Raw genomic sequence first — 15,473 nt, forward strand, 5'->3', positions numbered from 1 at the left:
ACTTCATTCACTCCAATAACAAGATTTCAACTTCGGTCAAACCTCTCATGGCTGCCCTCAGCACCACACCAACTGTTGGACTTTCTGAGACTTTTTTTTCATTGTATTTTAATGTATCCCGTTGTATTTCATGTATTTCATTGTATTCACTGTCCCACTATATTCCATGAATGTATTCATATATTTTTTAATTAATATAATTTATGTATTCATATGTATATATGTATTCATATGTATCTGCAGTATGTATTCATATGTTTTTGCACTATAGATGACCTGCTATACTTCATGTATTCAATGTATTTTTATGTATTTAACTGTATTCAATGTACTTATATAATTTCTCTGAAGATTGCTATGTTTTGGGGTGTTTTTCGATTGAGAATTATTTTATAACTAGAAATACAAATTTTGTGTGTTATAATTGAGTTTGTTGAGCTATATTAGTAGTCTATTATGATAATTGATTCACTTTCCGTTTAAAAACAATTAAGACCATGAATTGCGCGATTTACGTTATTGTATTCACAATTACATATCGCGAATAAAGTCGAATACAATAATCTGTCCAGCTGTAATTCTCTGTTTCACGCTGCGAATACAGTCAAATACAATAATCTGTCTGGCTGTAATCCCCTGTTTCACGCTGAGAAATGCTACTGTATTCATGAATACGGTAGCTTAAATACATCGAATACACTCTAAAAAACCTGAAAACATAGCTATAAGAAGTAATATAGTAAATGATAGCTACAGGTAGCTAATAACCGCTAAACAATAGTGGTTTTTGATTTTTTTTTTGTAATTCCTTTACAACTTTAGATTAACGGGACTAAAGTGGTAAAAATAGCACGGTATAGTCAGTTTTCGTACTGGTCATTCAAAAATAGTGAGCGTTTACCAAGTCAATGAAAAATAGCCATTATTTTACTGCAACAGAGACCGGTCTAGTATAATATACTGGAGTTCGGTGCACCTGTGTGTGAACTCCAGCATATTATGCTGGACCGATATACTTTGCTGCCTCCAGTATAATATATTGGAGACTGGAGCATCAGTGCTCCAAACTCCAGTATATTATGCTGGACCGGTATACTTACTGGAACTCCAATATATTATGCTGGAGTTCTAGTGTACTTATGCTGGAACTCCATCATATTATGTTGGAGTTCCAGCATACTTATTCTGGAACTCCAGTATAATATGCTAGAGTTCAAGTATACTTATGCTGGAACTCCAGCATAATATACTGGCGTATTTTCCGGGTTTTGAATAGTGTTTTCGTTCAAATTTATCTTTACATGAAAAGTGGCTAAATTTTAATTACTTTTGAAACTGAACTATTTTTGAACGACCAGTTGTAAATCTGGCTATTTTTGAATTTCTCTGTGAGCTTGGGTGAAACCTCTCGCTTATCAAGCGGGAAGTTATAATTTACAAGGTTTTAAAAAGGGGATAATATAATGTAGCAGCCTAAAAAAGGGATACCCGATTACTCTTTTTAACTTCAACTTTTATACTCTTTTTTTTCAACTTAACCAAATATTATCCTAACGTTGATCATGTAAAGAAACTGTTTCCTTCGTTTCAAAAGGAGCGATACCTTTTTTATTTTTAAAAATAATTTGTATTTAAACTCTTTTTTATCTTTAATAACATGATTTACAACCATAAAACATCTATGACATGTTTTAGATACTACAGGGTTAGGCAGACCGAAGAAGTATTAAGGAGAGGTGATTAGACAGGATATTGCGTTACTTCAGCTTACCGATGACATGACTCTTAATAGGAAAATGTTGAGGTTGAGAATCAAAGCAGACGGCTAGTAGGTAGTCGAAACTACTAGTGTTAGTCCTGTAATATGTTATTGTTAGATTTTTAGTATTACATGTTGTTCCTTTCGTTTTGTTTTGTTGTTATTGCTTTTCTTCTCGTCTTTCGTGAGTCGAGGGTCTATAGAAACAACCTCTTTACCTTTAAGGTGGGGTAAGGCCCGCGTACAGACTACCCTCCCCAGACTCTATTTGTGGGATTACACTGGATTTGTTGTTGTACATTTCTTACTTCAATTCGGTGTTCAGTCAAATACCTTCACATAAAATGGATGGAGAAAGTGTTAGCCATTTAAACTGTAATTGTATATAACTTTTTTAAAATATAAACTAGATACCTAAAACGACATGTTTAACTTCTATATAGTGTAAAAGAAGCAAATGTATGAAATACCTAAGGTCCTAAAGTCATTAATGGAGCTAATTATTTCAGGAAACCCTATTTCAGCTTTATGTTACTATTTTAAGGATAACATATAGTTTTTGTTTATTAAGAACTCCTTCGTTGCACTGAAATCTTTTCTGCTTTGCGACCCTTAAACCTAATCTCAAATCCACATTAATTGCTTGTAAATAAATTTAAATGTAAACACGTTTGATTGTTATTCAAAAGGTCCAACAGTGTGGCTTTGTGTTCACGCGCTTTGTAGTAACATAACGTATACATATATAAATTTGATCCTGAAAGCCAATTCTGATTGGTCACAAAAGAAACATCAATGAATTTTGTAATAGCATATTTTATGAGTTTAGCCAATTTATCATGAATGTTAAAAGGGATAAAGAAATGTGAGTTGCAAGACATTTCAGTTCTATTTTGATCCTCAACCTTACCCATGAAGAGGAACTAGGGTTTGGAGGCAAAATTGGCTTAACATTAACCATAAATCAGATCCATCAGACAAGAAATACAATTCTGTAATGCTATTGAGTCGTCTTGATTTATCCACCATTCTGTAGACTGCATTTGCGAAAATCTACCAACGATAGGCAGATAGATACTCATTTCCCACAGCAAATGATTGTCCTATAACTTGCACCCTCTGGGGTATGCAAGTACTAAGAGTCCTCTCACTACCAATCAGCAGACATCATCTGCCTAGGTCTTAACTCAAACTACACCTTGAATAGTGTGGAAACTATCAACAGTACTAATACAAAATGGAGAGGAGATGCCAGAGCAAAATGGCATATGAATATATGTGGTAGCTCAGTCATTCACAAACATGTCATTAAGCAACAATCCACTAATATTGTGATGATAAATTCTAATACAATCAAAGAATATATGCTGTCAAATGATGACCAAGGAGCAACAACTATCAGTGTAATCTAACCCGTGAATTGCACTATTTTACAAGAATGTCTGGCACCCAATCTCATCGAACCCATGATACAGAATCAATTTCATCTCTTGCTTTCTTGTATAAGTCAAGCCTCTTAGCACATTGCACTCTTTTCTCCATCAAAGCTGGGTCTTCATCTAACAATTCTGCAAGTGCCTTGCCCTGAAAATTTGCCGAAAATTATTAGCACTGCCTTTGGGACCTTAAAAGGATGATCAAAATAAAAGTTGTATCTGGCTCCCCCTCAGAATTGTAACTAGTTAAGGAAAATATGAATGAGATAATAAAAGAACTTGTTTTATTGATTGCAGATACAAGACTTTTGGAAAAGTAAATGCTGCAGCCATTATCACTTGAACAGACTGAACTCTAATGTTACCCCTCCTGGCTTCTTATTCTGCAGTAGATTTGTTTTAATTTTTAACACCTATAACTCAAAGGTATTCTCTTGCCAAAGAGAAGAAAAAGAAGAATCAAGAACATTAAGAATTTCAAGTTGGCAATTACTATGATATTCTTGACCCACATGTCAGTCATTGATTTTTTAGTTCGAAGCATAAAGCTAAGGACAGTAACTTTAATCTTCAGACAACAGAGCAAAAATTACGTCAACACTTGCATCACCATCCTAAAGCTGCTCGTGTTAGTCTATCCATCACATTAAACGGCTATTTTTTACCAAATTGTGTATTCAAATTAAGCTAAACAAATGTAAAAGAGTTTCATCCAAAAGAACATAAACCAGAATTTTAAGTATCATGTATCAAAACTACCCCAAATATAAATACAAATCAGAGGCGAAGAAACTACCTCTTTCTTCCCAATTTGAGTGTAGAAGTGATTTAGTAGAGATTGTTTGGCCTCCTTAACTTGGCAATAAACCACTGCTTTAGGGATAGTGTTCCTCAGCGTATCGGTCACCATATTTACATAAGATGATACATTTGAACCAATCCTCCTAAAGTGACCCTCTGCAAACCGGTCTACAGCAGGAGTAGCTGCTGGATTTCCCCCTTTAGTAGTTGCTGGATTCCCCCCTTTCTCCACTTCCTGAGGAAGTTTTCTGAAGAAATCCACTGTCAGATAAGAGGATTCCATGTCCACCAGTCTTACGACTGTCTTTCTACCTTCATCACGAAATTTTTCCAAGGCTTCATACGAGGCCACAGCTATTGCAGATTGCAGACTGGGAAACCGCTTCAACTCCTGCTCCATCAGCATATTTAGAGAAGAGAGAAGGAGAGGAGGAGGCTTGGAAGGGGAGGAGGAAGGATAGAGCTTAACCCTGACTGTAGGGTCAACATTACCTGACATTCTCCGACTGAATTCCTCACAAGTTCCTTTAAGACAAAGTGAACCTAATAAATGAATCCTTGGTCAGTTATTCATTGACTTAATACAGTCTCAAGAAGAAGCATGTATATCAGTTGACTCCAATAGACTTCAAAATAAGTACTTACAGCATCTACTGAGGCTTCAGCTGGCCCTCTAAAATAATTTAATGCTCCCTCAATAAGCCGTCTATAACCTTGCTCAGGTGCAATCAAATGAGGCTGATACCCATCAGCCTCTGAGACAACTTTTCTCACATTTTGTATTGAAAGATGCCGATCAAATGGGAGTTTTCTTAAAGCAGCAGGAAGCTGATTGTCAAAAACTCCATAAATTCGATCACCTCCCGGTCGGCTGAAAGGAAGACAAAAAATCTCAAATAAATGAAATTAGGTATATCATTTAGCTGAACCTCATGGTACATTCATAACTGAAACTGTACAAGTGTGCATGTATGCATTAAAGGAGTATATTCAAATTAGCTTTCTCCCTTGTGCATTATGGTAATCTACTTGAGCTCCTTTCGATTGTTGTAGTTTCTTCCCCATTTTGAACTTACAGGTTCCATAAGTTGCATTTGATTCTTGGTTTTCACTTTCTAATGCCCGCTTTTTACAAAAAAAAGTTTCTTTCTACTCTCTGATAGCTACCAAATATCTATCCACTTCTCTCTCTTTTGAATTATTCCTAACAATGAGTAAAGAGTACTTACATGTATCTATCTTTTCGACAGCTATATATCTAAGCGTCATTCTGGAACTTAGCAAAAACATATAAAGGGGTGTTTGCCACATTAGAGCTAGTAGTATCCACTAGTTTGCCCTCATTTTATAGGAAGGATTAGAATGACCGAAATGCCCAAGTCTTCTTTCTCTTTTCTCCAGGAGTCTGGAAGAAAAACCATTCAGAAAAATCAAACTTCTTACAGAGTATACTGCACCATCACTTTTACCCTTATAGAAAGGGCCAGCACCCTCAAATGAAAAATGTATGTGTACACTGTCTGGGTTTACATTCATCTTCAACAGACCAATAATCCAAATGTTCATCAGTCTTTTTATTTAACTACAGGACTAGGTTTTCAAAGACGCCAAAACCAAGTCAAAAGTATGTTAGCCTAGTTCGAATAGCCCAAGCAAATATGGGAAAACAGAATAACAGGGATAGTAAGATGGACTAAGGAAGAAGCATAAACAATGAATTAAAAGAATATACCAACTGTTTTCTATGTAGAATAATGGACAGAAGGTGTCCACAAATCTTAATGATGTTGTGTACTGTTCCACTCACAGAGCTCACCATTTCTTTCATTCTTGTTTTGACATTTTAATTAGTAAATGTTTCAGGATTTTAACAGAAGTTACAACATTATTAGAACGAGGGCTTTTAAGGTCCAACCATTATTGAACGTTAATAAAGACTGATTTAAAGGTAAACAATACATTCTGAATAAACTAGTAACCGCCATATACAGATGATGTTTTCACAATTACAGATTATTTTCCTTTGGTAATATTGACTCCGAGTCCGAGAAGACATCCTTTTATTGGTATTTGCCAAGAAATGCTACAACAAGCTTTATAGTTGAACTAGTCTCATGAATGAGAACATGATTACATTACATGAACAATTTTAACCCATAAAACCCAAGGCAAGTGCAAGTTTGGATTCGTCAGATATACCGAAGTTAGTTACCTAATTATAAATCAAAGTAAGGGAAAAGGATAAGTGATGCACATACCCTCCATCCAGATGCTCCTTGAATATCTTGTCAAAAGCACGGCAAAGTTCCAAGATAGTATACAATTGTGCCTGAAATGGAGCAGTGAAGTTACTGAGTATATAGTCTCTCAACGAACAAACGACAGCATTATAAAATGAAGCTTACCCCTGCATCAACAGCAATAGGCCTCCCAAGGTGGTCCATCTCAGATTCAAGTTCATCTATGCTTTTATTAATAACTGAGGTGATGCCCGGTATTTTAGCTCTAATTACAGACTCCAAGTGCTGAAACAGAAGCACCTCAAATGTTAGCTCTATGTTAATTTATTTAGAACACTTTTTTTTCATAGACAGCACTAAAAGTATACCTTCGAGAGAAGTTTTGCAAGATATTCTGAACCCATTTTACTAGCCAGATGCCCATAGTCAGGACTGCTTGCAAAATATTCACGTTCCTTCCTTCTCGCATATGTCATGTCCACATTTTTATTTATATCAGCTTGTGAACGATTCACGATTCCAACCCAAGGATGTTGCAAACGATAAGCCCTTCCTTCTAGAACCTTAGATTAGAAATTAAAAAACTAATTCAAATACTTTCATAAGCGATTAGACTGTCCTAACTAAATTGGAGAGGATATGAGGGAACCAGCGGGACAGGGAGGAAACAACAACAGTTCACAATTCAATTAGGATAAGCTATTCCGAATTCACCCAATTATATATGCTTGAATTGTATGAAGATAAACTCAACCAATGATAACCGTCAAAATATATTATCTGGTTTTAGTACTCTGAAAGTGGGTTTCAGACTACGAGGACCAAAATATCTAATTTCTTATGTGAATTAGTTCCTTTAACTTTTGAAATAACATTTACAGATTCACAAACTATTTAAAATTACTACGAAACACAAATTTTTATTGTTAGAAACGTTTAGAAAATGTAAAGAAAAGATAACAGTGAAAGAAAAAACTGTTTGACTCAAGTCGTAATAGTATTTGTTAAATTGTGTGACTATTTCATCTAAGAGTTTAAACCGTCATATAGGATACACTTCTATTTATTTAATTATCTTTTCAACACGCCCCCTCACATGTGGCCCTGATAATTTTTTCATGGGCCAAGCACGTGAAAACTCTTTTTGGTAAATGGATGATGGTAATACTTGAACTCAGGATCTTTGTCTACTCAAATATGATATTAAATTGTATGACCATCTCATCTAAACTTAACTTGTTAGATAAGGCACCCTTTGATTTAGTTATTAAAATCTTCAAGAGTACTAAACAAACTAGGACAAACGTAGTACACTTCGATCGATAATTCATGAAGATGATAGAAGAACTCACATCTAACGCATTAGTCCCTTTATCCATCAAATCAAGCTTGGTCAACACGCCAAATGTCCGTTCTCCTGCATGAGTAACAATTTAACTCTTTAAGGATGATTATCACAAAGGTAGGGCTGTTCACGGTTTGATGGAAAACCGATCCAAACCGAAAACCAAACCAAACCGATATTTATTTTGATTTGGATTGGTTTTGGTTTTAAATTTTAAAAACCGATAATATTTGATTTGGTTTTGGTTCTATGATAAAAAACCGAAAATTAAACCGAACCAAGCCGATTAATTATATACAAAATTTAATAATTATTTATATACAATATAATATCTTTTTCTAAATAATTTAAATATTTTATGCAATTTAATTGTTATTTTAAATTTTGGTTTATCCTACTTATATCTTAAAAGATTGCCTAAGCCCAAAACAATAGGAATCGACCAATTTTCTTTTCCTTAAGAGACTTTAATTCTCTAACCCTCCGCACATACTTTTGCCTAACAGAAGAGTTAAAAAAAAATCCTACCATAAGAGTAAAGAAAGCAAACTCAAATTGCAGGACTACAGTGGCTAAAGCTTGAGAAAGCAAACTTTTAGTTTTTTTTTTGTTCATTCTTTTCATATAAAGAGGTAAATAAACTTTCAGTTCCGAAAGAAATATATAAAAAAGTATAAATTTAGCAAATTATTTTCAGATCATTGTCTAGTGTTGTTTCACTATTATCGACTTATTATTAGGTTACTAAGAACCGAAAAACCAAACCAAACCGAACCGAACCAAACCAATGGTTTGTATTTAATTTGGTTTGGTTTTGGTTTTAAAATTTTAAAAACCGATTAAATTGGTTTGGTTTTGGTTTTAATCAAAAACCGATCAAATCGAACCGTGAACACCCCTACACAAAGGTAGACATTAAACAATTACAAACTCCAAGTTGTTACATCCCAAGAGTATATACCTGTGGGATCTACTTCCCTTGAAAGTTTTATAGCATCTGACGTGGCAATATCCTGATTCGCAGGAGAAATTGCTAGTATGATGCAGTTGGGCTGCATATCAAAGAAAATGTTATGAACATCAGATGATTAAACTGATACCACTTTAGCCGTCAGATATAGCAGCATGAAAATAGTTCCTGTAGTAAGACAAATGTGCACGATCTATGCAAGAATAACTAGCAAAACACGTGAAACTAGCTCTTGAACTATTCACAATGATGAACATACCGATAAGACAATTTGCCAAATTCACAACTAGGACTTAATGAAAGATAAATGCAGCAAGCCAGCATAAAGGTTTACCAGCTCATTATTGTTAACTTATGGAACTATTAGTATGGCAATATTTTAGCAATTTGATATTGACAAAATATATGTATAGAAAGGCTTTGATCAATTGGCAAAAAATAATTTTTTTTATTATCTGAATTGAAAGGAGTGTTGATGTATGTTCTCCAAGAAAGCTCTGTGATACAAAATTATGAAGGATTCCAACTTGATAGATCAGTTTATTGTTTGCTTAACTCCATTTCAGGTGCTGGAAATATTCTACTTTCTTTTGCTTATCCTCATTTAATCTGTATTCACTTGTTCATAACCCCTGTTTCTATATTTGGCAAACGAAATAGGGAATCCTCGACTTCAATATTATAAACACGGGAAGAACTCCAGTCATCATTCCATCTTTTGACATCCTTCTAGCTTTTGAAACAGATTTGGAGACCAAAGTTTTAGTTAGAAACACAAATTAATCTTTTTCCTTTAAGACAAAAGCACCTGAAATCTCTAAATTGCCAGTGGTTCATGTTTGACAACAACAATTAGCTACTAGTTGTGCCATTTTGTATTTTTCTCAATACTTGAAAAGAAAACTCTTCCTTCTCAATGGTAAAAAGAATATTAGAGCAACAGCAAAAAGCGAAAAAGTGTGTCATTACCTTTGCAACGTAAGATTGAACCATGTCTTCAATGTCTTTGACAACACTCTCAGGCTGCTCCTCTGCAGTAACAAATTTGTATTATTGAGGAAACTCAGATAAATATGAATATGCATAAGTAGGAGAAAAAGTACAGTACATACCAACAGCAACTTTGGTCAAACCAGGTAAATCGATCAGTGTTAAGTTGACCACTGCCAGTGCATAACATCAAGCAAGAAATATCAGTATGAGAAAGAAAGTTGTTTTGTTTATTAGGGAGTCAGACCACCAAAAGCAACGTGATACAAGAACATAATTTCGGGAAATACTGAAACAGCAATTCCAACTAAACATTTTCAAAGCTCATATAATCATAAAGTTACTTTTGGAAGTTCCAATTAGATCCTCAAAAGATTTGAAACATTAACAGAGAGCATACCATTTGGAGAATATATGCTCAAGTGGATAGGAACAGGAGAAATCTGCTTTGTTTTCCCTGTGACTCTGTCAGTTTCATCCTGAATCTCCCTGCGTACGAGGGCTGTAAAAGCAAAGAACCTATAAAAATCACATCTTTTGCACCAGCACCCAGTAACTAAGAGCACTTCACATACACATACAGACACATAATACGAGAGAAAGAACTGTAGAGCAATATCTGAGGCGCTGAATCATTAATCATATAATGCCACATTGACACTTTTTGATAAAGTAATGCCACATTGACACTTAACATATCCCAACATCATCATCATTGGTAATTTGTACGATATATGGATTTTACCTGTTTACTTCATCATTCACCAATTTTGAAGTTGAAACAGAAAAATAAAACTTAAAAGCACGCCATAAATTCTTTCTCTTTTCTTTTGGGAAGGGGGAGGGGGAGTAATTGAAAATAAGGCCTCAAGAAGATAAAATAACGGCTATCATTTCACATACAGAAGTCTGTAAACCGTCTCCTTGGAAGGTGACCGAATTCTGCATATTCCTGCTGCCCTTCATCTGTCTTGTGAAGCTGCAGTACTAAAGGTCTCCTTGTAACAATCCCTGCAAAACTACTAATAAATGAGTATACCATTGATTCACCAATGTGATGCAAACAGGAACATATATTGTATTTCAAGAAGATTACTCAAAAATACTCCATCCCGTCCTTTTTATATATAACTTCAGCCAAAAAAAATTTGGTCCACAATATTTGTCAATCAAGAAAACCAAGGCGGCATTAACCATTTTTAATGCCACACTTATTAGTCCAAGAAGGCATCTTTTCATTAATTACTCATTAAAGGGTCGACCCGGTACACTAAGCTACCGCTATGCTAGGGTCCGGGAAATGCAGGACCACATTGGGTTTGAAGTACGTAGCTTTTCCTTGCATTTCTCCAAGAGGCTTGAACCCGTGACCTCCTCGTCGGACAAAGACAAATTTTAGCATTGCGTCAGGCTCCCCTTCTACTCATTTAGGGAAAAATAAGGGTAATTGAGTAAAATAACCTTTATGATTAATTTTCTTAATGGGTATGCTAAAACACTGATCATCAATAATATAACAAAATCGAATTGATCCAAAATGGTGTTACCTGATCCTCGTGGAAGAAAATCTCGTCCCACTATACTTTCCAACACAGATGACTTCCCTGAACTCTGAAATGTATCACATTATAACAAGGTGAGTAAAGATGCTTTACTCCAAAAATACCACTCCTTCAATGAGTGCCAAAGTTAAAGTTGTATCAATTATGTACTCTATTCCACTTTGCGTCGCACAATTACTATTTGTAGAGTCAAAATACTTATTCTTTAACCACGGTTTTTTTTTTAAGATACTTTTCAAATATTTTGAATTGTTAACTACTAATCATACTTGTTTGAAATGTCCGAATTCATACCAAATAGGTCATTTGACCCTCGTATTCTGAATCATGTCACGTAAAGTGGAAGGGGAAGAGTCAAAAATTAGTACGGTGAATTTTAATTTAAATATCCTGATCAAAGTTTAAGACAATTGAGGCACCTGACCACCGACGACGGCAACAGAGGGAAGCTCGTCCCAAAGAGAAGAGAAGGAGTTATCGGCGCCGCCATAATCACCAAGAGCAGTACATGCCATCTGAATTCTGTTCACTAAACCTATTAAGCTCTCCATCGTCGTCATGTTTCTTCTGTTTTTCGCTCTGTACAGGACCCTAAGCTAAGCTCTAAAATTGAACAAAGATAGCTTGTGAATTAAGTTTTTTTGGAGAGAAGAGAGAAAGAAAAGCTGGCTATATGGACTTGAAAGGACGCGAAGCGAAACAGAGAGAGAAAAGTCGTCAAGTTGGACTGGTTTATTTGTTTGTTCCTTCAAAGAAGCGGAAGGTTCGATGATATGTCGCGCCACTTTGGTACATATTTATGTCCTTAACAAAAGATATTTAAAAAGAGAAGAATTTTACGCTCACACTCTCTCATTTCCAATTTATCTACTGTTGTTGGATTGAAGCTTATATGAAACTTAAAAAAGAACAAATTTTAAAATTTGTGGTCTTTAACGCGTCAATCTCATGCAACTATATATAAAAGTATGTTATTAAAGATAAAATAAAAAATTTAAAATTAAATTATTTCTTAGTGTAAAAGTATGTTATTGGGGTCAAGCTAGTGACTATGGGGGCTTGGAGGAGTAGTGGGGACGCAAACGCTATGTGGACATACTGCCAAATTTGCTAATATTATTATAAATGTCACGATCCGAAATCCCAATTATAGGGTTGTGATGGCGCCTAACATCCACAAGCTAGGCAAGCTAACGCTAGCTAATTACTTAACCAGTTTTATTAATTTATAACAGAGTGATCGAAAATGAACAAGACATTTTTATATAAATAATGCGGTACTAAACTACTCCCACAAATTCAGAGTCACAAGTACATGAGCAACTAGAATACTACAAATATGATCTGAAATAAAGTATAACTGTCTGAAACTAGATAAACAATAAACATGATAGAAGTGGACTTCAGGGACTGCAAACGTCGAGCAACTCTACCTCAAGTCTCCTGTATCAGTCGAATCCGAGCAGTCTTCGCTACACACGCCAAGACCAACACTGGGATCTGCACATAGAGGTGGCAATTTGAGCCCAAACCCATCCAACCCGCCAAGAGATTAATGCGTTGGGCTACAAATATCATAACTCATGGGTCAATTTGGGTTGAGCCCAAGTTATTTTTTATAACTCAGTCTGACTCATGAAGCAACCCAAATACAACCCATGAAACTCACCCCAAACAAAAGGCATCTCAACTCAACTTATGTAGAAATTTACTTAGTTGCCCCAATTTTACTTTTTTTTTTTTTTTTTGTAATTTCAATTTTCTGTTCTTTTATTTTTCTGCACAATCCATCCCCCTCCCCCCTCCCCCGCAAAAAAATATTTACTTTTTTTGTATTTTTAATTTTTTTATTTTTCTACACCACCCACCCTCCCTATCCCCCCCCCCGCCTAAACCCCCTAAAAAAAATATTTACTTTTTTTTATTTTTAATTTTCTGGTTTCGCTTTTTCGTTTTTCTGCACTACCCCCACCCGCAAAAAAAAATTCAACTTACACCTTTTAAGGTAAAAGATTTTTTTATGCAAGATGAGTGTCACACCTTCTTTTTGTGCTCCCGCCCCGAAGGGTTAAATGCGCGAGGGAGTTTTTTCAATTTAAGTGACAATATTCGAAATGAGATTATTTATTTAATTCAGAGTCGCCACTTGGGAAAGGTTCGGCTTTTGGTGTCCCAAGTCACCGGTTTATCTTGAATCCCAAATCGAGGAAATTTTCGACTTTCCAAATGAAGTCTGCGAACCAGAAATTCTAAGTAAGGAATTCTGTTGACCCGAGGGAAGGTGTTAGGCACCCCCGAGTCCCGTGGTTCTAGCACGGTCGCTTAAATTGTTATAATGGCTAAATATATGATTTTAAATACATGTTATAACTTGTGTGCTTTTATTAGATTTAAACCGCTTTTATTATTATTTATTTTTATGGAATTGCAACGTTGTGAAAATGCATTTCAAACCACGTCACAATCAATGCACCCGTGGTTGTTAATACATTCCGACTTCGTTGAGATTTGGATTTGGGTCACATAAATGCGCACCCGAATTTAAGAATGTACTTTAGTTAAGTCGCGCCTAAAGAGTCTAACGCGTTATTATCTTTGAGGAAGGCAGTGAAATTCACTAAACAGTCCATCCCAAATTCTAAGTATTTTATTATGACCAATTATTGAGGGCCTCGCAATTTGCATTTTTATTTGGCGAGGCTCGTCTCATTTTTGAAAGGATAAACATACAGCGACTACATTTTTCTATTATGTTTGTCTCTAAAATGAAAGAAAGAAAAATATACGCTAATTAAATTACGAGCTCGGCAAGTTTGAGCCTTTTATCAATTATTGGGTTACAAAAATGCTAAACGCAAAATCGCAATCGAATTTACTCAAAAGAAAATTGTTTCATGCCTTATTCTATAATTGAACATTACTAAAAGAAAAATGAAATCATAAATAAGATATAGAATTGACAAGCGCTATCGTCAAAACAAACCAATTATTCTTTAACTAATTTAAACCTCACATTATTAGACAAATTGAACCATTGGAACTAATTTTTATTATTTGAAAATGGGCCAAACTTGACTACCAACATATTCGAAAGTTGTTAAACTTAATCGACACTTTGAAAATCTATTGCCTTTGAAAGAACTCTGTCAAACCTGGTTCGAAATCAACCCATGCCTATTAAGTTCATAACCTTAGCCTTACTACATCGAATCAAACTTCAAATACGGCAGACTTAATGATTCTGCGAAATTACTCGCTTAATATCCTACTAGTTTACGTCAACACTTAAACAGGTTTATTTTTCAAATCAACAACTACGGGATATGACCTTTATAAACTATCTGCATAATTTAAATTTCTGTCACAGAAATCTACACACCTAACAGTTTCAATTATACAGTCATGTTTCCAGTATTCATACAAAAATATAAAAAAACAGAACTAATATTAGATGAATCTACTTCGTTTGACATCTATGAAATTGAAGGCGATAAATAACATCCATATGTACAGATTCGCTGCATAATCCTGTTTCAACTTCAATTCAAGTTACATCAAGGTGATTCGAGGTATGTACCTGGATGTTGAAACACAACAAGAAGAAGAAGAAAGCAGAAAAATCAGCAGCAGCAACAGCAGCAGTAACAAGCAGTAGCAATTAGCTAATGCCAACAACAACCAGCAGATTAAACCAAACAATAAACCCAGAATCCAGTGGCAATTTCAGAAGAAATCAAGCAACAAACAACAACAAACCAACAACAACACGACCAAAGCCTAGGAAATCGAAATATGGCCCAGAAACAACAGATCGCAGAGAAGAATCTACTAATGTTCAAATGAGTCCAATAGCTTCAAAACTTCAAACACTGGACAGGATTGCCTATTTCAAACTATGATTTTGTTCTTTTAAGAGATGCTGGAGTTGAAATTCAGTTTTGAAACTGAATTTCAAAACTGACTTATGACTTTTAAACCAAGAAACCCAATTTAAAACCTCCCTAGACTGAAAAAATGCTCTCACCCCAACTAGCTCTCTTTTTATGTTCTGACCCCTTCTATTTTTTCTGATCTCCTTATGTCTTTTTGAACTCTGATCTCTCAAATTACAGGGAAAAAGATTTTAGAGAGGTTTTTGAAGCACTGAACTTTTAGTTTTTCTAGGGATCTCCCTATTTCTGATTCCCTCCTCCTTTTATCCTTATAGAAAGGAAGAAAACCCCCTTTAAAGACAGGCTGCCCAGGGCTTAAAATAAGCCTTAAAGGCTGTAATCTCCACTTAGGGTTGTCTAGGCATGGGGTTTCTTCTACTTTAAACTGTTGAACTTTAAAAATGCAGTGGATATCCTACTGTACAGCAGGTTCCACTA

At 35.1% G+C, this 15,473-nt stretch overlaps 1 protein-coding gene across 1 annotated transcript; it reads right to left on the minus strand.

The window, feature by feature from the left end:
- Positions 1-3,008: 3,008 nt before the first annotated feature.
- Positions 3,009-11,898, minus strand: LOC107777721 (phragmoplastin DRP1E). The gene is made up of 15 exons (XM_016597849.2): positions 11,523-11,898; positions 11,089-11,152; positions 10,445-10,552; positions 9,942-10,043; positions 9,664-9,714; positions 9,521-9,582; positions 8,543-8,633; positions 7,589-7,653; positions 6,605-6,799; positions 6,402-6,521; positions 6,255-6,325; positions 4,642-4,867; positions 4,489-4,539; positions 3,992-4,387; positions 3,009-3,343 (listed from the first exon to the last, which is right to left on the minus strand). Exons 1-15 carry the CDS (start codon positions 11,661-11,663, stop codon positions 3,215-3,217), a joined length of 1,872 nt encoding a protein of 623 aa, XP_016453335.2. The 5' UTR covers positions 11,664-11,898; the 3' UTR covers positions 3,009-3,214.
- Positions 11,899-15,473: the final 3,575 nt, after the last annotated feature.

Source organism: Nicotiana tabacum, chromosome 1 (genome assembly GCF_000715075.1).
Source record: "Nicotiana tabacum cultivar K326 chromosome 1, ASM71507v2, whole genome shotgun sequence".
Lineage (NCBI taxonomy): Eukaryota > Viridiplantae > Streptophyta > Magnoliopsida > Solanales > Solanaceae > Nicotiana > Nicotiana tabacum.

What these genes read in the sequence shown, in the direction of transcription:
- LOC107777721 (XM_016597849.2), bottom strand. Translation starts at nt 11,663, where the DNA reads ATGACGACGATGGAGAGCTTAATAGGTTTAGTGAACAGAATTCAGATG. An exon ending in GAGACGGTTTACAGACTTCT is followed by an intron (nt 10,044 to 10,444) that starts GTATGTGAAATG and finishes TTGCTTTTACAG; the next exon opens with CCCTCGTACGCAGGGAGATT. An exon ending in CTGAAGCCTCAGTAGATGCT is followed by an intron (nt 4,540 to 4,641) that starts GTAAGTACTTAT and finishes TTCATTTATTAG; the next exon opens with GTTCACTTTGTCTTAAAGGA.